Source organism: Callithrix jacchus, chromosome 1 (assembly GCF_049354715.1).
Source record: "Callithrix jacchus isolate 240 chromosome 1, calJac240_pri, whole genome shotgun sequence".
In the NCBI taxonomy this organism is placed as follows: Eukaryota; Metazoa; Chordata; class Mammalia; order Primates; family Cebidae; genus Callithrix; species Callithrix jacchus.
In genome coordinates, this window is record NC_133502.1 from 95723976 (window position 1) to 95751956 (window position 27981).

The 27981-nt window shown below is 43.0% G+C and overlaps 1 protein-coding gene across 8 annotated transcripts in view; it reads left to right on the forward strand.

The window, feature by feature from the left end:
* Nucleotides 1-27981, forward strand: part of TJP2 (tight junction protein 2) — a 178538-nt gene that overhangs the window by 42501 nt on the left and 108056 nt on the right. For 3 of the 8 annotated variants that reach the window (XM_078367005.1, XM_035302977.3, XM_035303066.3), the window contains one exon: nt 27315-27435. The exons of 3 other annotated variants lie outside the window; for them this stretch is intronic. Coding sequence is in view for 2 of the 5 variants with exons in the window: in XM_017973135.4 (XP_017828624.4) it covers nt 20112-20227; nt 27315-27435 (237 nt within the window). In the remaining 3 variants the exon portion in view is untranslated. Of the gene's footprint in view, nt 1-19857; nt 20228-27314; nt 27436-27981 lie in introns of those variants that run through there. 2 more of the 8 variants (XM_017973135.4, XM_017973136.4) reach the window with 1 other exon arrangement.

Here is a 27981-nt window from a genome sequence, read left to right on the forward strand (position 1 = left end):
CCATAGGAGACATCAAGGTACTGGATTAGTATTTGATTTAGCATCAGTGAACATTAGTTGTGTGCCCATTGTGAAACAGAGATTTTTCCAATATATTGTCATTAAATCTTTATGACAACCTTGAGCATTGTATTTCTTTTTTTCTCATTTTATGGAAGAGAAAATTGAGGCCACTTTGGTCTTCTTGCTTGAAATTATAGTTCTTTTCATGGTCCTTCCATGCAGAATAATAAATTCCTACCTACTCACTCCCCTTTACCTCCAACAGTTGTATTGAAATGTAATTCACTATGAGCTATGCACAGTATTCATTAATTCTTCATTCAAATCTTTTGGAACATCAGGTGCTGTGCTAGGCCCTGAGGCAAATTAAAAGATGAGCCAAAATGGAAATAAATTTCAAAAGCGCAAAGGACTCAACAGCAAAGGGTTCTTTCCATGGTACCCCAAGACCTCCAATAAATTAGATTATACTTGAATGGGGTCTTAGGTTGGCTAGACCAGGTCCCCAGAAAAATCAAGTCATGGGCATTTTCCTTATTGAGATGGGTCAGAAGTGTCATCTCTGCATGATAGTACCTACCTGGCACCCTGAAATGCTACACCGTGTAAAAGAAAGGACCCAGGATTTCCATGCAGAAGAACTGACCTCTGCTACAACCAGCTGAATGAACCATAGTAAGTCTCATAAGCTGCCACATGCTGGTATATAAAATAAAGGAAATAATTACCTTGCTCTTGAATTGTAGTGAAGACTTAAAAAGACCTTATTTGTACAAGGTCTTGTAAACTGTAAAATGATAACAAAGGCTACTCACCTCCATTTGGGAGAAACTTATAATGCAACGGAAATAGGAAAAGCCATACATTTACCTAGCACTTTTCAGTTTACTTTTTAGCTAACTGAGTCTGTTCATAATTCTGTTTTAGCTTTGGCCATTTTTGTTTTAAACAGTTATATTGATATATAATTCACATACTACAGAATTCACCTGTTTAGTCTATAATTCTGTGTCTTTTAGTATATTCGCAGAGTTGTTAACATCACCACAATCAATATGAAGACATTTTCAAGGCAAGGTGTGGTAGCTCATGCCTGTAATCCCAGCACTTTGGAAGGCTGCGGTGGGAGGATTGCTTGAGCTTGGGAGTTTAAGTACAGCCTGGGCAACATAGGGAGACCCCCGTCCCTACAAAAAATTTAACAATTAGCTGGGCATGGTAGTCTATGCCTATAGTCCCAGCTACTCAGGAGGCTGAGTTGGGGGATCACTTGAGCCGAAGAGAATGGGGCTTTGGCAAACTATGATCATGCTGCTGGACTCCAGCCTGGGTGACAGAGTGAGACCCTGTCTCAAAAATAAAAATAAGCATTAAAATAAGGAGAGACATTTTTAATGCCCTGCAAAGAACATTTTCCCCAAGAAATCCCCTCTACCCCTTAGCTGGCTCTTGTCAATATCCCCTCTTCCCCCCAACCAGGCTGCCATGAATCTACTTTCTGTCTCTATTGATTAGCCTATTCTGAACATTTCATATAAATGGAATCACAGAATATGTGGTACTTCATGTCTGGCTTCTTTCAATTAGCATGTTTGCAAGGTTTATCTACGGGAGCTATGGTTCACATCAGTAATCCCACCTGAGTCCAGCAGTTTGAGACCAGCCTGTGCAACATAGTGAAACCTGTTTCTACCAAAACAAAAACTAAAGGCTATGTACATTGTAGTATGTATCTGTTCTTTTTTCTTTTTCTTTCTTTATTTCTTCTTTCTTTCTTTCTTTCTTTCTTTCTTTCTTTCTTTCTTTCTTTCTTTCTCTCTGTCTCTCTTTCTTTCTCTCTCTCTTTCTTTCTTGAGTCAGGATCTTGCTCTGTTGCCCAGGCTGGAGTGCAGTGGCACAATCATTGCTCACTTTGGTCAGAGGTTCAAGGCTCACTGCTACAGCCTTGGACTTCCGGCCTCAAGCAATCATCCTGCCTTGGCTTCCCAAAGTGCTAAAATTATAGATGTGAGCCATCATGCCAGGCCAGTACTTTATTCTTTTTATTGCTGAATAATCATCCATTGCATGGACATGTCATGTTTTGCTTATCCATTCCCCCATTATGGGCCTCTGGATTGTTCTTATTTTCTATTATGAATAATGTTGGTATGAACACTCATGTACAAGTTTTTATGTGGACATATGTTTTCATTTCTTGGGTACATACCTAGAAGTGGAAAGTATATGGTAACTCCATAGTTAATATTTTTGGAAACTGTCACACTGTTTTCCAGAGTGGCTAGACCTTACTACAATCCCACCAGCCAGGTATTCGGGGTTCTGATTTCATGTCTTCATCCACATATGTTATTACTGTTGTCTGTCTCTTTTTTTGAGTTGGAGTCTTGCTCTGTCACCCAGGGTGGAGTGTAGTGGCGCGATCATGGCTCACTGCAACCTCCACCTCCTGGGTTCAAGCAATTCTCCTGCCTCAGCCTCCTGAGTTGCTGGGATTACAGGGATGCAACAGCATGCCCAGCTAAATGTTTTTATATTTTTACTAGAGACAGGGTTTCTCCATGCTGGTCAGGTTGGTCTCGAACTCCTGACCTCGTGATCCACCCGCCTCAGCCTCCCAGAGTGTTGCGATTACAGACATGAGCTGCCACGTCCAGCCCTGTTGTCTGTCTTTTTACACTTTAACCATCTAGTTGGTGTGTGGTTTTGGTTTTTACTTCTCTGATGGCTAATGATGTTGAATATCTATGTTTTGGTGTGCTTACTAGACCATTCTTCTTGGACTTTTTTCTTGATTCTTTTCCAAGGGAAAAATTACACAGGGAAAGAGGAAACTCTGTTTTGAATAGATTCCCAAGTTTCAATGATTAGATTAGAAAAATACTGAAAATGTAAACTGAGCCCTTTGCTCTTTTGGAATTTATTTCCACTTGGGCCTCATGGCCTAGTGTAATACCTGATGCTCCTGAAGATTTGAATGAAGAATTAATGAATACATACTTTCTTGGGGTTGATGGTGAATAAGTAAGCAGAGACTTACTATTCTACCTGCTTTTAATGCCAATGAAAAAAAATTTTACACTGAGATTGTTAATATTGCACACACACAAATGGATTGGTGCACATGGTGGACATTTGAAACACTTTCACCAAAATATTTATTGATTAACATCTGTCAGACCCAGATGAGGTGGTTCAGCCTCACTTTGGGAGGCTGAGGGTGGGCAGGACTCTTGAATCCAGGAGTTCGAGACCTGCCTGGCCAACATGGTAAAACGCAGTCTCTACTAAAAATATGAAAAATTAGCTTGGCATGGTGGCATTTGCCTGAACCCCCAGCTAGTCAGAAGGCTGAGGTGGGAGAATCCTTTGAGCTTGGGAGGTTGAGGCTGCGGTGAGCTGTGATTGCACCATTGTACTTCACCTTGGTGACAGAGCAAGACCCTGTCACCAAAAAAAAAAAACCATCAATTCTACTTACTAAAATATACAATAATATACTTTAAAAATCATATTAATACATTGTTTATATATTTTCTTAGGGTACTTTTAATTTTATTCTCAAGTACTACCAAAAGAAGAGTAGACTAAGGCTGGGCGTGATGTCTCACACCTGCAATCCTAGCACTGGGGGAGCCTGAGGCGTGCGGATCACTTGAGGTCAGGAATTCAAGGCCAAAGCCAGGTTCCGTGGCTCACACCTGTAATCCCAGCACTTTAGGGGGCCGAAGCTGAAGGATCATCTGAGGTCAGGAGTTTGAGACCAGTCTGGTCAACATGGTGAAACCCTCATCTCTACTAAAAATGCAAAAATCAGCTGGGAGTGGTGGCGCGTGCCTGTAATCCCAGTTACACAGGAAGCTGAGGCAGGAAAATCGCTTGAACCCAGGAGGTGGAGGTTGCAGTAAGCTGAGATGGTGCCACTGCACTTCAGCCCCAGGCATTGGGATGTGCTGCTTGCGGCCACAGGGGCACATGTGGACTTTCCTGTATGATAAGGGAATTACTTCAGTCTTTCCAGCCGTAGTTCCAGGGGTCATGACCAAGTTTTCTCCCTCTTTCTGCCTCTCAGTGATAATCAACATAAAACCAAGATGAGTTTTGCAAACCAGAAGCAAGATTCCTTTGTGCGAGGAGTGACTGTCATCTCTAAAACTGGAGTTTGCGTCCTTGTGTGCATTTGACTGCTCAGCTTAATAGCTTTAGAGATTTGTGCTCCCATGCATCCAGTCTTCTTAGCATAACTTGATATAAGCCGATTCTGAGAGTAGGTGCTGACATAAGGAAGGGTGTTTTACAATCCACATTGTGAAGGTCAGGAGGTTTGCTACAGAAAAGAAATCCAAGAAGGGCAGTGGCCCACTGGTGTTGGGTCCTCTGAAAGTGAATTGTGTTCTACCCTTCCCGCTCATGTCACAAAGTTAAGAGAAACATCCCCTAATCTGACTGTGTATTTCATTTTAAAGGAATCCTCATCGTCTCTGAGGATGTAAAAGATTTCTCTTGGGTTTTGGAAAGAGGTTAAAGCTTGCCCCAAGGTGTTCTCTGTTATCATTTGGGGCACCTGTTGTTAGCAGAGAGCAAGGTGATTTAATATCAGTGCTGTAAACCAACTGCTGGGTGACTTGCTGTGTGGTCAGGAGCTGAGTAGCAGCTGCTTAGTTGAGACTTTTCCAACCTACCCTTGATCCCACTCAGCCCTTTGCACACATGAACATTCCTGCTGGCCCCTGTAGGCCCTGGGTGTATGGTTCCTCTGGATAATGGACAGGACTGGACAGGAAATATTTCACAACCCTGCGTCTGTGGAGAGGGAGTGTCTTGGAATCCCCAAGACCACCCCCAGGTTCTGTGATTCACTAGGAGGATTCACAGGACTCAGCATAGAGTTGTACTCATGGCTATGATTTATTATGGCTCAAAGATGCAAAGCAAAATAAGACAAGGGGGAAAGTACAGGAGCAAAGTCCAAGGAAAGCAGGCACAAGCTTCCAAGGCTTCTCTTCCAGTGGAGATATGTGTAAACATGATGTGCTTAATTCACTGGCATCTAGTTGTGACCACACGTGTGAAATGTTATCAGCCAGGGAAGCTTGTTAGAGACTCATTGCCCCAAGTTTTACTGGGGGATTGTCACACTGGTGTCCTCTTCCTACCAACTACCCAAATTTCAGACTCACATAAGCAAAGCAGCTGTTCAGCATAAACCACATGGTTTGTACAGTTTAGGGAGAGTGTGAGACTCTTACCAGTCCTGACAATGGTGGGAATCCAAATTCTCAGGCATCAGCTGAGAGCCCCCTTGTAAGTAGATCTTTCAAAAGATTACAGTCAGGCTTGCTATGTTACTTTTTAGATGGGGATGAGACTGGCAGATAAGAATGGTGGTGGGGACCTCTGAACTTGGGGAAGGGATCTGTTAATGCAGCCTCAGAGCCTGGTACTGCAGGAGAAGGTGGAAGTGAACTGGGGTTTTGCACCTAGATCCTGGGTTCAGAATGATAACTGGGATTTCCGCACTACAAGGATAAGGAAAGGTTGAAAACTTTTCCAGGTTCAAGCTTTGGAAAAGAGTCCAAAGTCCTGTGCGTTCATTAACCCATTTATTCATTCTTAACAGGGTCTTATCACTGCCTATACCCTTTGAGGCACTGTGCCAAGGTGCTAGGGATACCATGATGAGCATGGAAAGTCTCTGCCCTCATGAGACCCACTTCTAGAGGGAATGCATGAGGAAAGCAGCAGTTACATTCATTGCTATGTGGATATATACCAAGGGCCCTAGGGTACCCACCTGGTAGGCTTAGTGGGTGTCAGAAGACATGAATTTTATAATCAGACCAACCTGGGTAGGAATCACACCTCTACTATTTATTACCTGTGTGCCTTGGGCAAGCTTCTTAGTCAGTTGATGCCTAGATTTCTTCATTTCTTCATCTAACAACAGAGAGAATGTATAGTGGTTTTTAAAGATAAGATATCACTGTGTCACCCAGGCTGGAGTGCAGTGGCGCAATCTCAACTCACTGCAACCTCCACCTCCTGGATTCAAGCGGTCTTTTTACATCAGCCTCCCAAATAGCTGGGACTGCAAGCATGTGCCATCACACCCGGATAATTTTTTATTTTTTGTAGAGACAGAGTTTTGTCATATTGCCCAGGCTGGTCTCAAACACTTGAGCTCAAGCAACCCTCCTGCCTCGGCCTCCCAAAGTGCTGAGATTACAGGCATGAGTCACTGCACCCAGCCTTTCTTTTGAGATGGAGTTTTGCTCTTGTTGCCCAGGCTGGAGTGCAATGGCATGATATTGGCTCACAGCAACCTCCACTTCCCAGGTTCAAGCTATTCTCCTGTCTTAGCTTCCCAAGTAGCTGGGATTAGAGGCACGCGCCACCACGCCCAGCTAATTTTGTATTTTTAGTAGAGACGGGGTTTCTCCATGTTGATCAGGCTGGTCTCAAACTCTCGACTTCAAGTGATCCACCCACCTTGGCCTCCCAAAGTGCTAGGATTACAGGCGTGAGCCACTGCACCCGGCCCAGCCTTTCTTTTAAGGTTGTTGTGAGAACTAAAGGCCATATATGTAGAGTCCTTATTTCAGGGGCTGGCACATTAGAAATGTTCGCTAAATAATGGCTTAGTGACACCTAGAAAAGGACAGTTGTGTGTTCACTGGAAAGACTGGCATCTGCTACATCCTCACTCTGCAAGTCACTTCAGAGGCATCCCTGCCTCCCTTTGGCCCTGGGCTCATAGGTGCACACAAACCTGCATTCCTGCCATGTTGCTCTGCTTACTGGTCCAAGAATGCTCTCCTGTTTCATTTTTCTGGCCTTTTTTTTTTTTTTTTTTTTTGAGACAGGGTCACCCAGGCTGGAGTGCCGTGGTGAGATCTCACTGCAGCCTCTGCCTCCCGAGTTCAAACAATTCTCCTACCTCAGCCTCCTGAGTAGCTGGGACTACAATGTGTGCTACCATGCCCAGCTAACTTTTGTATTTTTAGTAGAGATGGGGTTTCACTATGTTGCCTGGGCTGGTCTCGAACCCGTGACCTCAAGTGACCCACCCACCTTGGCTTCCTAAAGTGCTTGGATTATAGGCATAAGCCATCTCATTTTTCTGGCTCTTGAAGGCACTTTTCTCTTTGCCTGGGTGCCCCAGATTTCTTTTGTCAGCCTAAAGAATGTGTACTCCTATTATTGAGACCCAACTCAAGTACTTTCTCTTTTCTCTCTTTCTCTTTCCCAAGCCAAGCCCCTCAGACAGGATTGTTCATGCTTTCCTTTGTCCTACCCTGGATCCATGGTCACTCACATCTGTATTACAGCATGCTGCTTTGCAGTTGCTTGTTGTTCCATTAGACTCCCTGATTCTTGAGGGCAAGATGGTTTGGTGTTATTTAAATCTCCAGTGTCAGTCAGAGTGTTTGATAAGGAGCAGCTCAGGGGATGTGGAGGGAGTGAATGAATGAGTGTGAAGTTGGACTAGAAAACCCAACATGAAATGGATACAAAAAATGTCAGCAAAACAGGTCTCTGCCGGCAGAGCAGAGCTGACAGTCTGGAGGACACAGATGGTGAACAGGTAAACATCAGTATAACAATTAGAGACTGGGCAGTGACTCCAGCAGCAGGTGCAGGGAGTCTCTCTCTGGAAGAGGGAGAAATGGGAGGTTGGAATGTTGATACCCTGGGCAATGTGGGGTTGTTGTCTGGAGTGTGGGTGGTGGTGGAGGCCTGAAGGGCTGGTCATGTGGGGTGCACACCTGGAGAACTAGGAGTCCTCCAGACGGAGGTGGATAGTGGAGCAGTGGTCACTGGCACCTCAGCTGCCAGAGGGCAGAACTGCAGCAAGATCTGAGTGTCCACTTGGAAGGCTGAAGTGGTCCACTCAAGCAAGACTAATGGAAGTCAAGGAACCCCGGGTCGATACAGGAAGTACGACCCAGCAAGCTGAAAGACCTGTCTGAGCTGGACCTACGACCTGTGCCTTAGTCAGATCAGGCTGCTATAATGAAGTACCAATGACTGGGTGGTTTGAGCAACAGACATTTGTTTCTCAGCACTCTGGAGACACAAGATTTGATACCAAATGCCAGCATGGTCGGGTTTGTGGTGAGGGCTCTTTTCCCGGCTTGCACACAGCCATCTTCTTGCTGTGTGCTCACATGGCCTTTCCTGGGTGCACTGAGTATGGAGAGAGAGAGGGAGAGTGATCTGTCTCTCTCCTTCTCCCTCTTCTTTTAAGTATACTAATCCCATCATGAGGTTCCCACCCCCGTGACCTCATCTAAACCTAATTACCTCCCAGAAGTCCTGTCTCCAAATATCATCACACTGGGAATGAGGGCTTTAACATATGAATTTTGGGGAGATACAAACACTCAGTCCTTAGCAACCCAGGCCAATAACTGTTTGCTGAGTAAATAATCATGGCTGGCACTCTAATAGCACTTTGGACAGGCCAGGACCTAAGTGTTCTGCATATAGTCATTAAATTTCATTCTCAAACAATCTCACTAGGTAAGTGCCATTATTATCCTCAGTTTATAGATGAGAAAACCCAGGCCCTGAAGAGTTTAACTGATTTGCTGAAGGCCACACGGCTAATTAGGTGTGAAGCTGGTATTCTGACCCAGGCAGTCTGCTTCTAGAGTCTAGGTTTTTGTTGTTGTTTGTTTTTTGAGTCAGAGTTTTGTTCTGTCACCCAGGCTGGAGTGCAGTGACATGATCTTGGCTCACTGCAACCTCTACCTCCCAGATTCAAGTGATTTTCCTGCCACAGCCTCCTGAGTGGCTGGGACTACAGGCACATGCCACCCCACCTAGTTCATTTTTGTATTTTTAGTAGAGATGGGGTTTTGCAATGTTGACCAGGCTGGTCTCAAACTCTTGGCCTCATGTGATCCATCTGCCTCGGCCTCCCAAAGTGCTGGGATTATAAGCGTAAGCCACCCCGACCAGCTAAGCCTAGGAACTTAATCATTATGCCCACCTGCCTCTTAATTAAGAAGTAAACTCTAATATTATTGGGCATCTGTCAAGTGCTAGTTCCTGAGTGAGGAGAGATATTAAAGACAGAAGGATGACTATGACATCATACCTACCATTTAGGCTATCTCAGAATGCTCAAAAAGATGTCTTTTTTTTTTTTTTTTTTTTTTTTTAAGACAGTGTCTTGCTCTGTTTCCAGGCTGGAGTGCTGGAGTGCAGTGGTACAATCTTGGCTCACTGCAACCTCCCCGTCCCGGGTTCAAGCGAGTCTCATGCCTTAGCCTCCCTAGTAGCTGGGATTACAGGCGCACGCCACCATGCCCAGCTAATTTTTGTATTTTTAGTAGAGACGGGGTTTCACCATGTTGGCCAGGCTGGTCTTGAACTCCTGACCTAGGTGATTCGCCCACCTTGGCCTCCCAAAGTGCTGGGATTACCGGTATGAGCCACAGCGCCTGGCCCAAGAGACATCATTTTGTAATGTCACTTCAAATTTTATACTACCAAGAAACTTTTATCTTTGTCTTGTAACTGTGCTCCATAGAACCAATAGTAGAAGAAAGTGTTTTGCAATTTCAAATGTGTCTCGTGGTTGAACTGCTGACAAAAAAAATATGTTTTTTAAGAATAATGGCTGGGCTGGGTGCAGTGGTTCATGTCTACAATCCCAGCACTTTGGAAGGCCAAGGTGGAAGGATTGCTTGAGCCCAGGAGTTTGAGACCTGCCTGGGTGACATAGTGAGACCTTGTCTCTACTAGAAAAAAAAAAAAAAGAAGAAGAATGGGCTGAGTCATCAAATTAATATGTACAATTCATTTTAGTAGAGTGTATACTATAATGAGAATAACTTCAGTATGATGGTAAAAGGTATCCTACAATTTATAATACTAATCAAATTGTAATACAGTTTGAGAAAAGGTAGAACTACTTATGTAAAAAAAATTTTTTTTAACTAAAAATAAATGTAGTTGATTTGGAAATACTTTGTAGGATAATTTAGAACAAAATGTCTTAAAGGCCTTGCAGTGTTTCTGGATCTTGACTACTAGTGTCACGTGCAGGCTCCGTGAATGCAGGAGGAAACTCACATCCATTTCCTAGATGGGGGTGTCTGGGAAAAACCCAGCCCATGAGGGAGAGGGAGAGGATGAGGAGGACAGTGACCCCTTGGTGAGAAGCCTGGTGATCGTGGTGGGGGGTGTTCACTCAAGCTTCCTGGAGAAGGAGAAGGAAGAGGATATCCGATATCCTCTTGTCATGACCTCCACATTTAGATTCACTGAAAACAGATTTGGGAAAGAGAAGGAGGAGAGGGAGGAAGGTGGGGGTGTGGGACCCTCCTGTCTCTGAGGAGGCAGCACCCACAGCAGTGCTCTGTGTGTATCATCAGATGCTAGAGGATCCGCTTCCAGAAGGCACTGAGAAGAGTAGAAAGGGAAAGCCTTGCCGTGCAGGAGCTGTGCGATCCAAGGCAGGTTCCTTAGCTCTGCCTGATCCCCTGAACTATGTGGCTTGAGTTTCATTATTCTGTTGGTTGTTCTCTGTCTCAGGTCTGCAGCCTCCCATCATGAGCTGAGGTTTTGTCCAGCTGACCATACTCTTCAACCAATGATCATGAGCTTCTTGGGTTTTTTTTCCCTTTCTTTTCCTTTCTTTTTTCTTTTTTTGACAGGGTTTTACTCTGTTGCCCAAGGTGGAGTGTGCAGTAGTGCGATCGCGGCTCACTGTGATGTCTGCCTCCCAGGCTCAAACGATCCTCTCACCTCAGTCTCATGAGTTGCTGGGACCAGAGATGCACACCACCAGGCCCGGCTAATTTTTGTTTTTCTCATTGAGATGGAGTTTTGTCATGTTGCCCAGGCTGGTCTCGAACTTCTGGGCTCAAATGATCCGTCTGCTTCAGCCTCCCAAAGTGCTGGGAATACAGGCTTAAGCCACTGTACCCAGCTGAGCTTCTTTTTTTTCAAGGGACAGAATCTGGCCTTGAGAAGAAGAAAGAGACTTTCCAGCTTTTCTTCCAGGTCTTTGAATCTCTTTCTGTGGGTCCCCAGATCCTCATGATCACAGCTCATCTTGTCGTTTGCCTCAGATCTTTCCTCCTCTTCCTATACGTTGACAGGTAATATTCTAGAAAGCTCCATTTCTTTCTTGTGACAACGGGTAGTCATTCATTTCCTCTCTCCAAAGACTTTGGGCTGCTCAATCTGGACATCTTTTTTTTTTTTTCTTGAGACGGAGTTTCGCGCTTGGTACCCAGGCTGGAGTGCAATGGCGCGATCTCGGCTCACCGCAACCTCCGCCTCCTGGGTTCAGGCAATTCTCCCGCCTCAGCCTCCTGAGTAGCTGGGATTACAGGCACGCGCCACCATGCCCAGCTAATTTTTTGTATTGTTAGTAGAGACGGGGTTTCACCATGTTGACCAGGATGGTCTCGATCTCTTGACCTCGTGATCCACCCGCCTCCGCCTCCCAAAGTGCTGGGATTACAGGCGTGAGCCACCGCGCCTGGCCGAATCTGGACATCTTTAAGATGACCTATTGGATCTGCTTTTCTATTCTGTTCTTCCACAGCATTAATATAAAATTGGTTTTTCTCTCAGCCAGGCGCGGTGCCTCTCACCTGTAATCCCAGTATTTTGGGAGGCTGAAGCGGGCGGATCACTTGAGGTTAGGATTGTGAGACTAGCCTGACTAACATGGAAAAACCATGTCTCTACTAAAAATACAAAAAAAATTTAGCTGAGCATAGTGGTGCATGTCTGTAATCCCAGCTCTCAGGAGATTAAGGCAGGAGAATCACGTGAACCTGGGAGGTGGAGGTTGCAGTGAGCCAAGATCCTGCCATTGCACTCCAGCCTGGGCAGCAAGAGAAAAAATCTGTCTCAAAACAAACAAGAAAAACCCCAGAGAATTGGTTTTTCTCTCCCACTTGGTTGGTCAGAGGCATGCTTGACTTTGGAACATCAATCACTTCCAGCCTCATCATCCTGCCTGTCTTCAACAAGGTCTCCATCCCCTGATTCCAACTTATCAGCCCTGTTCTCTTCTCCAAGAGGAACTGGGAGTTCTCTCATCTTGAACCAACATTCCACCTGTTCCATACCCAGACCCTCATTGCTGTTTGGAGGTCCCATGTCTTTCTCATTTGCTCATAATAGTTGTAAGTGTGTTTTAGCTTCTTCCTCTAGAGTTTGGATGGATTTGGCTTCTGCTGCCAGGGCCTAGATTGTTCCCACATATCAGACATCAGCTCATTGTGAGGGTGGAGGATTTTCTTTTCCTAGCTGGCATGCTATAAAGTATGTGAGGGGCTCAATCACAGGGCTGGACAGATCCAGGCCATCAGGAACTTCTGGGCTTTCACCTTTTTCTGTCACAGGACAAAACTGGATGAGAACTTTACAAAAAAAAAAAAAGGGGGCCAGGCATGGTGGCTCACCCCTGTAATCCCAGCATTTTAGGAGGCTGAGGTGAGCAGATCACCTGAGGTTGGAAGTCTGAGACCACCTGACCAACATGGAGAACCTCCATCTCTACTAAAAATACAGAATTAGCTGGGTGTGGTGGCGCATGCCTATAATCCCAGCTAGTCAGGAGGCTGAAGCAGGAGAAACACTTGAATGCGGTAGGTGGAGGTTGTAGTAAGCTGAGATCACGCCATTGCACTCCAGCCTGGGCAACAAGAGTGCAGCTCTCAAGAAGGAAAAAAAAAATTAGCCAGGCATAGTGGTGGGCTCTTGTAATCCCAGCTATTCCGGAAGCTGAGGCAGGAGAATAGCTTGAACCTAGGAGGTACAGGTTGCAGTGAGCCGAGGTCCTGCTACTGCACCCCAGCCTAGGAGACAAACCAAGACTCTGTCTCAATAAATAAATAAAATAATATCAAATAAAGGGCCCGGTGCTGTGGTTCAGGCCTGTAATCTCCGCATTTTGGGGAGGCCAAAGCAGGCAGAGCACCTGAGGTCAGGAGTTCAAGACCAGTCTGGCCAACATGGTAAAAGTCAGTCTCTACTAAAAATACAAAAAAAATTAGCTGGGTGTGGTGGCACGCACATGTAATCCCAGCTGCTGGGAAGGCTAAGGTGGGAGAATTGCTTGAACCTGAGAGGTGGAGGTTGCAGTGAGCCAAGATCTGGCCACTGCACTCTAGCCTGGGTGACAGAGCAAGACTTCATCTCAAAAAACCAACCAACCAAATAAAAATGTTTTTATTTTAGTCAGTGTTATGGGTTGAATTGTATTTCCCACCTCCAAAATTTATGTGTTCAAGTCCTAACCCCCAGTACCTCAGAATGTGCCTTTATTTGGAGATAGGGTCTTTATAGAGGCAATCAAGCTAAAATGAGGCCATTATGATCTAATCCAATCTGTTCTTAAAAGAAGAGGAAATTTGGACACAGACATATACAGAGGGAGGGTGATGTGAAGACACAGAGAAAAGATGGCGCTTCGCAAGCCAGGAAGAGTGGCCTGGAGCAGCTCCTTCCCTCACTGCCCTCGCAGGACCTACCCTCCCATCTTCTTGGTCTTGGACTTGTAGGCATGAGATAATGAATTACTGTTGTTTAAGCCACCTAGTCTGTGGCATTTTGTTGCGGCAGCCCCAGGAAACTACTTCAGGCAGAATAAGAACTTCTACCTAAAGCCAAGAGAGCTATTAGTGCAGCAGTTCATGGCACAGCCACCATTTCCCATTGATGAGTGGTGAGAGCAAGACCAGGTCTCCCATAGCCAGATCCTTCTGTCTCAAACTCAGCAATGTCTCCTGGGTTCACCAAGAGCACAGCTCTGTAGCAGGACAAAGTTCCCCCATAGGGCACTATGCTGCTACAGAGTCCCCTGGGGCCTTCCTGCCCAGCTGGGCCAGTGGTCACTGGGCAGGCATCTGCCTGAAGTCCAACCTTTATCTAGAGCAAGCAGGCGACCGCTGCCAAGAGTGCTGGGGGCAGGCCTAGATCTGTATGAAACTCAAACACCCTCAGAGCTGCCCCAGCCTCCTTTCCTCTGCTTAGTCTTCCATGAGGTCAGAGCGCCCACCTTGTCCTCCAAATATGCTTAAACACATTTTAAGTCATCGTGGTTCCAGTTTTAATAGATGAAGCTCAAAGTATGTGAGAGGGCAGAATAGAAACACAAAACCAGTCTGGGGATTCAACCAAAGAAAGCTTTCTGGAAGAAATGAAGCCACAACTAGTCAGCAAGGAAATTAACTTATATTTACATGGCGTAAATTATGTGCTGGATGTTATGTGTGCTAAGTGCTTTCCATGCAATAACTGATTTAGTTTCTAAAACAACTCTATGAGGTAGGCACTATTATTAGCCCTGCTTTACAGATAACTGAGACAAAGAGACATTGACTCTTCCAAAGTCAAACAGCTAGTCAGTGATGGAGCTGGACTTTAGTCCCAGGCACTGTGGCCCCTCAGTTCAAGCTACAGAATGGGAGGGATGTGTCAGCAGGTGCACCATGGGATCGTGTGAACTACTCTCTCCAGCTGCTATCAACCGACTGCTGTATCTCAACACATCAGAGCCGGTGTAGTCATTAGCAAGTTCCTGATTGTGATGTGCGGGGTATTCCTTTCCTAAAATTCCAGAGCAGAGGTGACTGATATTTCCCTCACCCAGTCAATGGCCAAGCCACGCTTGTCTTAAACCAGCTCCTGCCAAGATTCTGAATTCTGTGCAATAGCTCATCGCTCATGTGCTCCCAGGCAAGGGAACTGCTAGAATCCTACACTCTAGGCTCATAGTAGAAAGAGCATAAAATCAATTTCTACCAACAGTAACAGGGAGCGGTGTTCCTTCACATAAGGAGTTGAAAGTTTTTATTTCTTTTTGTTTTTATGAGAGATGGAGTCTCGCTCTGTTGTTCAGGTTGGAATGCAGTGGTGCAATCTTGGCTCACTGCAAGCTCTGCCTCCCAGGTTCAAGCGATTCTCCTGCGTCAGCTTCCCAAGGAGCTGGGACCACAGGCATGTGCCACCACGCCCAGTAATTTTTGTATTATTTTTTAGTAGAGACAGGTTTTCACTATGTATTGGCCAGGCCAACCTCAGGTAATCTGGCCACCTCGTCCTCCCAAAGTGCTGGGATTACAGGCGTGAATCACCGTGCCCGGCTCGAAAGTTTTTTAGTTCTTAGGACTGAGAATACCCAAAGAATCTCTGAATTATTATATACATACAGGTTGTTTGGGAAGGGCAGTCAATTAAGCAATTTTAATGTTGGCTTTAACTATTCAGTAGCAGAGGTTAAAAATCTAGGAAGTATCACAAGCACAAGGGAAGGCATCCTGACTTGGCCCACTGGAGCCAGGCCCTTTCCTCTGCTACTCGCAGCAGGACTCTGGAGCCTGTTTTCCTTTCTTTGTGGTGTTTTCCACCGCTCGCTCCAGCCCTTGGGTCCCTGTACCCTCTAGCCAGCGTGTCTTTCAGTCTCATTTTTTTCCCCACAAGGACCACTCTTCTCGAAGAGGCATTAGGAATGGAAAAAGAAGGACAGATGGAGAGAAGAAAGGAAGGGAGAGAGGGCAGGAGGGAGGGAGGAAGGAAAGGAGAGAGGGTGGGATGATATCTATTGTGTATATATATATACACACACATTATGGCATTATTTATTTATTTATTTTGCGACGGAGTCTTATTCTATCTCCTCAGGCTGGAGTGCAGTGTCATGATCTAGGCTCACTACATAACTCCACCTCTTGGGTTCAAGAGATTTCTTATGCATCAGCCTCCTGAGTCACTGGGATTACAGCTGCCTGCCACCACATCCAGCTAATTTTTTTAGTTTTAGTAGAGACGGGGTTTTACCATGCTGGTCAGGCTGGTCTTGAACTCCTGGCCTCATGTGATCCACCCACCTTGCCTGGCTGCATTTATTATTTAAATCAACCCCTGTGTTGTGGTCTTAGTCCAGCTGTATGGATGATGGAACAGAGGTTCAGAAAGGTCAGTAACTTGTTCAAGGTCACCAGGTCTTAAACAGTAGAGGATTCAAACCAAGTCTTGGGATTCAAACCAAGTCTTCTCATGGAACCACAGCTCTCTTTCCCCTGTGTCATGGGGGTGGTATCACTGGGGATGTACAGGAATGAGTGAAGTTATCTTCAAGTTCTCATGCTGGGAGAACCAGGGGGTGGATGCACAGAAGCAGGAAAAGGTGAAGGGCACTGCAGATGGGGCGGGAAACATGGGTTATTTCCAAAAGAGACTGAGTTGTGCTGGAGGACGGGATTGGAACAATAGATTTGATGACATCCAGTTGAAGGTAATAGTTTAAACCCAGTAGTGAATATGTTCTGATGAATGACTCTGAAGAGAGAAGGCTAGTTTGGGCCGAAGCGGGTAAGTCTAAAAGAGCCACACTAAGCTTTATTAACTCCTTGGTAATTCTTTTCTTTCTTTTTTTTTTGTTTGAGATGGAGTTTCACTCTTGTTACCCAGGCTGGAGTGCAATGGTGCGATCTTGGCTCACCGCAACCTCCGCCTCCTGGGTTCAGGCAATTCTCCTGCCTCAGCCTCCCGAGTAGCTGGGATTACAGGCACGCGCCAGCATGCCCAGCTAATTTTTTGTATTTTTAGTAGAGATGGAGTTTCACCATGTTGACCAGGATGGTCTCGATCTCTTGACCTCGTGATCCACTCGCCTCGGCCTCCCAAAGTGCTGGGATTACAGGCTTGAGGCACCTGGCCCCTCTTTGGTAATTCTTTTACATCCTGTAATCTGATTTTTTTACTGTGTTTTGGTGGGGCATCTGAGTAGCAAATATGTAAAGATATTATTTATGGAAATATTGAGGAGAAAAATGAAATGCTTGCATAAAGACAAATGGGCTATTTTCAGTAGAGCTAAAAAAGCAAAAACAAAAAAACTGTTTCCCTAACTCTTCTACTTTTAGTTAAAGCTTTTTGCAGCTCCTGAAAAGCAGACCACACCCTATGAAACAGACTGTACAGGGCATTAGTTCATTTCCATTTTTATACTTCTAAAGCACAGTAACTGTTAAAACACCCAATGAAGAAGCATGGCCACTGTTTTCCTCCAGAAGAAATAAAGTAGAAATATTAGTTCAACATAATTAGTTCAACATTATTTGAAATATTATATTTCAAATAAAGTAGAAACATTAATTCAACATAAATGTCAGTCTCATTTATGTTCAATTTTAATCATCCAGAAAGAGAACTTGAGCATCCTGACTTAAAAGCTATTTTTGGATCATGTATATTTAAAAACATTTTTTAATAGACAAATGATTTTTAGTTTATAGTTGCAGCTGTAAAGAATTTCTAGAACTCTAAGGCAATTAACCAAATAGATGCATATTTCTAAAGAATCTGTAGAATTGTAAAGAAAGAGTCATATCTGGAAGGGATATTTTAGCTAGATTTTTATTTCCTGTGTTATCCTTATATACAATTATGAGGGATTCGACACAAAGATGACAATTTTTAAAAATGAATAAATTAATTAGCAAGTTGAACAGTCTCATTTAGGGAAGAAAAGCAAATTCTTTCTGTATGTGCTGAGGCAGAATTATTTTCCTAATGAAAGACCCAATTTTAATTTTATATGAAATCATCATAGATAAGAATCACTTAGTAAGAGCTGTATGTTAAATGCATCAAAAAATCCCATAAAAATAAAACTTTAAAACATCCTATTTGCAAAATATGTCACTTTTCACTGCAGGAGAACAGCTTCCAATGGGTAACAAGTTTAAGTTGATTTTTTCTTATTGTTAGCTAAGGCTTTGTTTCTTATTTGAGAGGGTTGTATAGTAATTTTTATCATGCGTCATCTGAAATACAATTTGTTAGAACAATGACTGTTGTGTGAGTGTAATTACATCTTCCTGTGTGATTAAATGAGGGCTGTATGGGACCTTTACTCAGAGGTGGCAGCTGTAGCCAACCAAGTTCAGCCTATAAAAGAATTCCTGGGACTAACTGGTACTAATTGTTTGTAGAACAACCAGTGGGAGTAATATTCACGAATACTATGGAAATGAAATATTCCAAGACCAAATGGTTTAGCCTTTGTTTTTTACTTTACTGTGGTCAGATTATACTAATCAGGCCAAGTGATGTGGGAGATCTGTCTTCTGTTGTTTTTGGAAGAAAACTTAGTCTTCATCTATTCAGTCCTCTCATCTTATAAATGGGGAAATTGAGGTTTAGGGAGTAGTTGAAGGGTTATTTAAAGTCACCGAACTTTAAACTTTTTTGCTCATATACCCATCACATTTTTGAGTACACTCTATCATATACATGAATATATTAGGTCATAAATAATGTGCCTTATCACGTTTCTCTTGGTACTGGTTTTCTCAGCTATTATAATGCTAGTGAAGAGCCCTCTCCAGGTGGCAGGGCACATGACTATCAAGAGCTCCAACTTCCTAGTTAAAATATATTAGTTCTCAAGGTAAATATTATGAGTATTTAAAACGCAAACATTCCTTTTTTTTTTTTTTTGCGGCAGAGTATCTCTCTGTTATCCAGGCTGGAATAAAATGACACAATTATATGTATATCCTCCTGCCTCAGCCTCCTATAGTGCGAGGATTACAGATGTGAACCACTGTGCCCAGCAACAATTAAATTTTTAAAGCATGAGAAAAGAAAAGAGGATGGAGATGCTTAATACTTTCTTCCCACATCCCAAAGATTGTTGGTATGTGCACCCCACTTTGGAGATTTAGGTCATTTAGGTAAAAAGAAACTTGCTATTGAGGAAAGAGAATCTGTAGAAGTAGGGTTCAAGATTTAGGGGGATGGGGAAAGGTTTGGGACACTCATTTTGGATATATAGGTTCATTGGAGTTACTGCATAATGACTCCCTTCTATTTTACTTCCCTTTATGTGCGCATTTGTTTAGTCAAGGAGCAGCATGACTCTTGTATGTTGCCATAGCATATCAATTAGAAAAAAAATAGCTTGAAGAAGTTGGTGAGGAAGGAGCTATGTAAGTCAGAACTCTTTCAGAGTGACAGAAACTCAACTAAAATTAAATCTTACAAAAGTCAATTTATTAGCTTGAATAAAACAATAACTGAGATCTCCTAGGGTGACTGACAGTGGCCTTCGGCATAGTTGGATCCAGAAGTTCAAGTGATGTCATGACATTTCTCTTGGTACTATTTTTCTCAGCTATTATGTTACTAGTGAAGAGCCCTCTCCATGTGGTGGGGCACATGACAATTAAGAGTTCCGACTTTCTACTAGCCCTGGTCAGCAAATCCAGTGGAAAGAGGACATTTCCCTCCTAAGGTCATATGTTCACCCCAGGGAAGACTAGTTGACCCAGTATGTGGATCATGTGTGCCATGGCCCATTGAGTGGGCCACCATGATGGTGGTCCTTTACCCATGGATAAAGGTAGGGAAGCTCTTCAAAGCCAAAAGGAGACTTTAAAAAATGGAGTTGAGGTAGACTCTGAACCTCTCCAAACAATATATTTTCATGCTAGCAGGGCTCGCACATGTTGGGTTCTAGAGGTATTTAAAAAGGTGTTTTTAATAATAATAAACCCACCAAATTTTTTCTTAATTAATTAATCTTCGCTATTGACCCAAGCAAGGAGTTTATAGTATTTAGAAATGTATTGCTATAAAATGACAACTGGAATTCCTCCCTCATTTGTCAAATCACAGTCTTTTAGAGAGAGACATATTTGTAGAAAGAGCAAATCTGCTTCTGATTTTAGTCCATCCAGCAGCAGCCAGGCTTTTTGGACCAATTATTACCAGACCTTGAGATAAATCACCTCATGAGCCATTAGTTCTTGAAGGATTAGCAGCCTCAAAGATTTATGTGCGGATTAATTGGAGTGTGCATTAGATCGCTATGTTTAAAACCGCAGTCATTCCTGCAAATCATTTTCATTAGTGCTTTATTCAGAATTCTTTAGCCTCATATAATACTGCCATTGCAGGGAAATCTGAAAGACATTTTTCTTTATTTATTTGTGGTCTGCTCCCCATCACCACCATTGTGTTTAATAGATCTAGCTAGAGCTACATAGAGAACATCTAAAGGAACAGCAGCTTTCAGTAAAGATTAGTTCAGTTGCTTCAGCTGAACAGTGACTGAAATTTGCAGGATGAGGTACAAGAAATATATCGGTATTCTGGAAGCAGCAGTTGGTATTACCCCACTTAACAAAAGAGAACTTCTACCTGAGAGCAGAAGACATGTGAACCTTTGGCAACAACCTGGGTAAGCAGAGGAGGGTGGAAGCTTTTCACTATAGATGTACTTTTTGGCTGTTTTGGGGACCCAGATAGAAAGAAAGGTCCTCTGTCTTGTGGGGATAATAGACGAGTTCTTCACTGAGAACTTGTCTCTTCTTGGTGGAGACGGAATTCTTAGACTGATTTAAAAACAGGAATGACATTCTTGGATAATATTCTAATACCCAAGAAGATGAATGGGTGTGTCTACAGCCCATTTTGATAATCTGAATGTTTAATTTTCTGATTTTGAAAGTGTTTTTTTCATGGTTTACAAATGTAGCAATTCTTAAGAATAAAGAAAATATGTCTTATTACTATAACTTTTTTCAACAATATAAGTGTTTTTCTGATTGAGGTGTACATGTAGACTGTTTTGGGGGAAATACTTTTCTTGAAACAGCGGTTTTCATTTAACATCTCTTTCTGCAGCCCCACTGGTATACCACGATGAAGAAAAGTTTAGAAGTTTTTTATGCATTGCTAGAAGTCTTAGTTCTAAATTTCTTCTCTGAAGTCTTTCTTTGTGTTTTTCACACATTAAAGAGAAGTTGAATTTAAGCTTCCTGTATGGTAGACAGTATTTTTAGGGTCTGAACTAATTTTTAAACTGAATAAGTCACACAGTAGCATGTACTGATCAACTTGTATCTGTGTAGCAAATATTTCTTTTTAATATTTAGAAAGTTACTAGCTTGTTTTTATCATATGAACAACATACATTCATTATAGAAGATTTAGAAAATACAGAAAAATAAGGGGGAAAATTACCCATAGTCTTATCTCCCCACGAGAACTACTAGAAGCATTTAGGTCAGTGGTTCTCAATGGGGAGGTGGAAATAGGGAATTTTGCTGCCCAGGGGACAACTCTCAATGTCTGGGGGCATTTTTGTTGTTATAGCCCAGGGGTTGCTACTGGGGTCTAGTAGGTGGAGTCTGGGAATACTGCCCAACAGCCCCCTACAATAAGTAATTTTCCAGCCCACAATGTCAGTAGTGCCGCTGGTGAGACATTTGATAGATTTTCTTCCCGTCTGTAAAAGGGTACATTTTATTAGAAAAAATAAATAAATATTTCTTTGGGAACTTTCAGGGATGCTTTAGAATGGAATTCTGAGGCAACACTTTAATTTTATTATTATTATTCTACTGTTATTGTCTTGAAAGTAAAAGGAAGTATGTATATGTGTGGAGAGGGTAGGGGGCATGCAGAGACTCTATCAGAGTCCACAGAGGTTAGTGCTGGTCAGCCGGGTCTATGGAAAACATTGTAATGACTAAACTGTGATTCTCCAAGTAACCTCTAGAGATTGGGCTGCTGTAGCCTAGCCTAGTTCTGTTCTAAGCCTAGTTCTGTCTTAGAACAACAGAAGTTTAGAACTGGGAGAACCTCTGCCAGAGATGGCAAACAGGTTTCATGTGGAAGGCAGGTGCCAGTTGATGGTTGGGTGCATGGAGTATCTAGCTAGGAGGACCCTGAGGCCAAACCTGGGCTTAGCAGGAAAGGAATATTGCAACTGATTAGGGATGTTTGGTCTGAACCTATGATTAGGGAACTGGGGAAATGCAACACATGGCCCATACATTTACCATTCCTGAATTCTAGATTCGTGTTTGGATTTTACAAGTGGGAAACTCAGCCTCATTGGAGTCATCCTGATCAAGAGCGTGGCTCTCAGACAGAGACGGGAAGTTCTTAGTTTCTGCCACAGGGTCATTCACGAAGGGATTCGCCCTGAACAAGCTCACATGATTCAGATGTGCAAACTGATTGTTAGATTATTAATTTTTGTTTAGAGGTAACCTCTTCTAGCAATTGGAATTAATATCCTAAATAGACCTAAATAGATCTCTGCCTCTCCTCATTTCCCCTGACCAAACCAAACAGAAGTCAAATTATTTGTTACAAAGTGACCCTTAATAAGTGAAGTGGAATGTGCCTTTCTTCTGAGAGAGAGACCATTCCTTAAGCTGGATGAAACAGCACTGCATCAGAAAACAATAAGATCTTCCTTATATCTATAATACTCTAGTTCTGCAAATACAGAGGGATGAAACTTTATTTCACTGACCTCCCTTTTTTGTCTGCTGACCCCCTTCTTACCTTAGCCTTCCTTTGGACGTATTCACATCCCTCAATAAGCTTATGGTAAACTCTCCTCTCGGGTATCCTACAAGTGTTTTTCCTCCTACTGAGATGTGTTAATTTTTATTAATCAATTCTTATTTCTCAAACTTTCATGTGCATATGAATCGCTGTTAAAATGCAGGTTTTGATTCTGTAGGTTATAGCAGAGCCAGAGATTCTGCAATTTCTGACAAGCTCCCAGGTAGTGCTTCAGCCCAGATGATGCTGATGGCTCAGTCCATGATCCACACTTTAAAGATCAAGCATCCCGAGAAGTACTTTCCACCAGAGCCTACTTAACTTCTCTTAACCTTTCACTTTCTTTCTTTCTTTAAAAATAGAGAGAGAGTCTCACTGTGTTGCCCAGGCAGGAGTGCAGTGGCTATTCATAGGTGTGATCTCACCATTAATAAGCCCAGAAGTTTTGACCTGCTCTGTTTCCAACCGGGGGCCAGTCGATCCCTCCTGATTAATCTGGCACTTTCTGATCTTCCTGATGGCTTTTAGTCCCAATACCTCCCCTCTCAACAGTTGTTAAATATATCAGCAGTAGGAGGGTAGATTATTCTGATCGAGAGGGTGGCTTTCAGACAGAGCTTCTATGGAAAGAAGTTGTCCTATGAACATTTTAACCAGAAATTTCTGTTGGCCTGGTGGACTAGTGAGGCTGATTCTTTTCTTCCAAGAATTCTGTCTCATTCTTTCTTTTCAAGAAGTATTCTGATTATGACAACATACATATAATACTGCATAGTTTTTAGGAGCAGCTGCTTTTGCATTTTAAAACACAATTGAGGCTGGGTGCAGTGGCTCACACCTGTAATCCTAGCACTTTGGGAAACAGAGGTGGGCAGATCACCTGAGGTCAGGAGTTCAAGGCTAGCCCGACCAACATGGTGAAACCCCATTTCTAAAAGTACAAAAATTAGCTGGGTGTGGTGGTGGATGCCTGTAATCCCAGCTACTCTGGAGGCTGAGACAGGGATAATTGCTTGAACCTGGGAGGCAGAGGTTGTAGTGAGCCGAGATCCTGCCACTGCACTCCAGCCTAGGCGACAGAATGAGATTCTCTCAAACAGCAGCAACAACAACAAACAAAACATAATTTGAAGTCAGTTTATAATCCAGTATTTAAAGCCTCAAGGAATTCATTAATTCCTCTCAAGCTTCCCATTCTGCAACACTTTTTTTTTTTGAGAGGGAGTCACACTTTGTTGCTCAGGAGGTCAGAGTGCAGTGGCACGATCTTGGCTCACTGCAATCTCTGCCTCCCAGGTTCAAGTGATTCTCCTGTCTCCACCTTCCAAGTAGCTGAGACTACAGATTCTCACTACCATGCCTGGCTAATTTTTGTATTTCAGTAGAGACGTGGTTTCATCATGTTTCCCAGGCTAGTCTTAAACTCCTGACCCCAAGTGATCCACCTGCCTCGGCCTCCCAAAGTGCTGGGATTATAGGCATGAGCCACCGCACTTGGTCCCCCTCTGTAATACTTTTTCTTGCTGTCTGCAAGCAGGGATATGCTTATGGTTCTATTTTGCAAACTGTACAGTTACATGATTGGCCAAAATGAGCAGCCACCAACCAACAATTGACTGAGTGTTGCAAGTTCATTTAAATAGAAATTGGATGACTTATACATGTGCATATTTGCCCATTGCCCAGCGCATGGTAGGTGCTCAGGATATATTTTCCAGTGCTAACTCAGTGTCAGTATAGCCACAAATGGAGAAAGATAGAATAAAAAGAATTGACACCCAAACACAAAAATACCAGCCACCTATGGATCTTCCTTTTGCAATCTGTAAAGTTTTTCAGCTTTAACTCATGTTACCTGACAATTTTACATATTCGTCAATACTCCTGAAGTCCAAGGATATATTGTATTTCTTTCTGCCAAGTGTTTGCTTAACTTAGAGGTCCAATTCAATAATAGTATATTTTAGAAACAACTGATTGTTATTGGGGGTTTGTATACATGACAAAACCCCCTGGACTATTATAGAGAAAGCTAAAGCCAGGATGCCTTAGATATGCAGAAAACTGCTTGAATTAAAAAGCAAGCCATTTTAATAAAAGAAATAAGCTCTTTTTGGAGCTGATACCTATAGAAAAGTTTGCATATGAAGGCCAAAAGCATAAGCAAGCACATTCGATTTGTAAGCCATTTATTTATCTTTGGAAGTAATAATAGAAACCATGTATGGGCTGGGCTCTAATCCTGTTGCTTGCTTTGTAGAATGTCCAGATGGCCTAGCTTTAGCCTTTGCCTACATTTCCTGCTGATCCTGGGAGAAGGGAAATGTGCCTCCCGCCTGTACAAATAAAATTGACACCATCTTTTCTTTTTATTTCATCGTGTAGGGAGTAGAGTGTTTTGCACAGATGCCACAATATCACTTTGTCTAGCAAACAGAAGAGTATGTCCAGAACTGGTGAGAGGCTGCATTCTTCCTCCCACTGAAAATTTTTCCTGTGACTGCCTGAGTGAAGCTGCCTTCACAAGATCAACCCAGAAAGGAGCTTGCCTCCTTGTGGTATTTGAAAGGCACATGCAGCCTTCATGAGAATGTGCAGAAGGTGTATTTCTTGGGTTTTCTTGGACTTAGGTGTAAAAGGAGAAAATATTTGCCGTCTTTCCTGATGGTGGGCAACCCACAATATAAACAGAAGCCCAGGCCAGGCACCATGGCTCATGTCTGAAATCCCAGTACTTTGGTAGGCTGAGACAGGCAGATCACTTGAGGCCAGGAGTTTGAGACCAGCCTGGCCAAAATGGTGAAACCCTGTATCTACTAAAAATACAAAAATTAGCCGTGCTCTCTGAAGGTACTAAAAACCATTACAGGTGGCACACACCTGTAATCCCAGTTACCTGAGAGGCTGAGGAAGGAGAATCACTTGAACCCAGGAGGCAGTGTTTGCAGTGAGCCAAGATCGTGCCACTGCACTCAAGGCTGGGCAACAGTACAAGACTCTGTCTCAAAAAACAAAACAATCCAGGTATAACCTTAAGAAAAAAATAATAATAATTAAACAAATAAAAAGAACAATAAACACAAGCCAGTATTACAAATGCTATGAAAAACAAATTCCCTCTTAGTTTAAAATATTTTCTCTGTTGTACACTTTGAAATGGTAAATTTTATGTGTATTTTACCATAATGAAAATTTTCTTTCTGGCTGGTCCAATGGTAGTGGGTTATCAGAACTTATTAACATTAGTGTCACTAAAGTTGGTATACAGCCCCTCACTGCTGAATTTTACTGGCTTTAAAAAATTTTTTTTTGGCCAGGCGTGGTGGCTCACGTCTGTAATCTCAGCACTTTGGGAGGCTGAGGCAGGTGGATCACGAGGTCAAGAGATCGAGACCATCCTGGTCAACATGGTGAAACCCCGTCTCTACTAAAAATACAAAATATTAGCTGGGCATGCTGTTGCGTGCTTGTAATCCCAGCTGCTCAGGAGGCTGAGGCAGGAGAATTGCCTGAACTCAGGAGGCGGAGGTTGCAGTGAGTCAAGATCGCGCCATTGCACTCCAGCCTGGGTGACAAGAGCGAAACTCCGTCTCAAAAAAATAAAAATAAAAATAAAAAAATTTTTTTTTTGAGACGGAGTTTCGCTCTTGTCACCCAGGCTGGAATACAGTGGTGAGATCTCGCCTCACTGCAACCTCCGCCTCCTGGGTTCAAGTGATTCTCCTGTTTCAACCCGACGAGTAGCTGGGATTATAAGTGCCCACCACCACTTCTGGCTAATTTTTGTATTTTGTAGAGACAGGTTTCACCATGTTGGCCAGGCTGGTCTGGAGCTCCTGACCTCAGGTGATCCACCTGCCTCGGCCTCCCAATGTGCTGGGATTACAGGCATAAGCCACCATGCCTGGCCTAAAAAAAATTTTTTCTAGCTATTTTCTCACCTGCTAAATACCTGTTTAACCTGAAAGGTGAATTCTTTTTTTTTTTTTTTTTTTTTTTGAGATGGAGTCTCACTTTGTCGCCCTGGCTAGAGTGTAGTGACATGTAATCTTGGCTCACTGCAACCTCTGCCTCCTGGGTTCAAGCGATTCTCCTGCCTCAGCCTCCTGAATAGCTGAGATTACAGGCACCTGCCGCCATGCTCGGCTAATTTTTGTATTTTTTAGTACAGACAGGGTTTCACCATCTTGGCCAGGTTGGTCTTGAACTCCTGAACTTGTGATCCACCCATCTTAGCCTCCCAAAGTGCTGGGATTACAGGTGTGAGCCACTGTGCCCGGCCACAAATTCTTATAAGATCTTGTTTCTCAGAGTGACTCTCAGGTAGACCGGTGATACCAAAGTTTAGGTGGCAACTCACTTTCTCCATTTTTTGAAAACTGAAAACATTAGGGGCATAAATTCCATTATTTCTGAGATAAATGAATATGTATGTCCATATAAACACTTGTGTTCATAGTGGCCAAAGAGAAGAAACAACCCAAACCTCCACCAACTTATGAATAGTAATAAAATGTGGTATAACCATACAATGGAATATTATTTGTCCATAAAAAAGGAATGAAATGCTGATGTATGCTACAACATCAGTGAACCTTGAAAAATTATTCTAAGTTAAGGTGGTCACAAAAGGTCTAATATCATATGAGCCCATTTATATGAAATATCCAGAAGAGATAAATCTATAGAGTCAAAAATTAGATTGGTGGTTGCCTAAGGCCAAGAGGCAGGGAGAGAAGAATTGGGGCTCGGGGAATGATGGCTAAGAGGTTTGGGCTTCTTTTTTGGGGTAATGAAGATATTCTAAGATGGATTATGGTGACAGTTGTACAACTCTGTGAAGGTACTAAAAGCCATCCTGAAAATGGGCAAATTGTATGGTATGTGAACTTCTGTGCATTTCCCAACATCTTACCATGCAGGGAATGAGCATGTTGGATTTTTAACAACACTGCCTTTTCCAGGGTGCGAAGTACCACATTACTGTCCTCTCCCTGTGAGTGGAACTGGCACCCCGGCTGCAGCTCCAGGCGAAAGTACTCCAGGAAGCACAGAGCTGTGCCAGTACACGGCCCACGTTGCCAGGTATTTGCTTATTTTATCTCTCATCAGCCTAGTCACTGGTCTGCCCCAAAATCTGTTGTAAGAGTTACCATTTTCACATCCTAGAGGTAGTCAGAGTTACCATTTTTGTTGTTGCTGATCTAGACACTTTCATAGAAAATTTAATGGTAATGTCCAAAGTACCAAAGAACAGACACATCTTACCTGCATTAATGGATTGAATTGGTAGGTATAACTTTGCCATGGTTGGTGAATGCTTATTGAGGATGACCTTCCTGGCATGTAAGTACAACTTCTGTGGTTCAAAATAAATGCCTAAATTGGCATTTGGTGCTGATGATGTCTGGGATTGGAGGTCATTTTAATAGGTTATGTTTTTTCCATTATCATTGAGGTAGAAAATTATGTAACAGTGGTAAGCACTTTGCTGAAAAGATGAAAGACATCAGTCATGCTGGCTTCTAAAGATTAATTATGTCCAAGCTTTTAGTGAAAGAGCTAGGAGCGAGTATTATCTATTTACTGATTCACTTTTAAGAATGAATTAAATGAGATTTACAAGGTCTT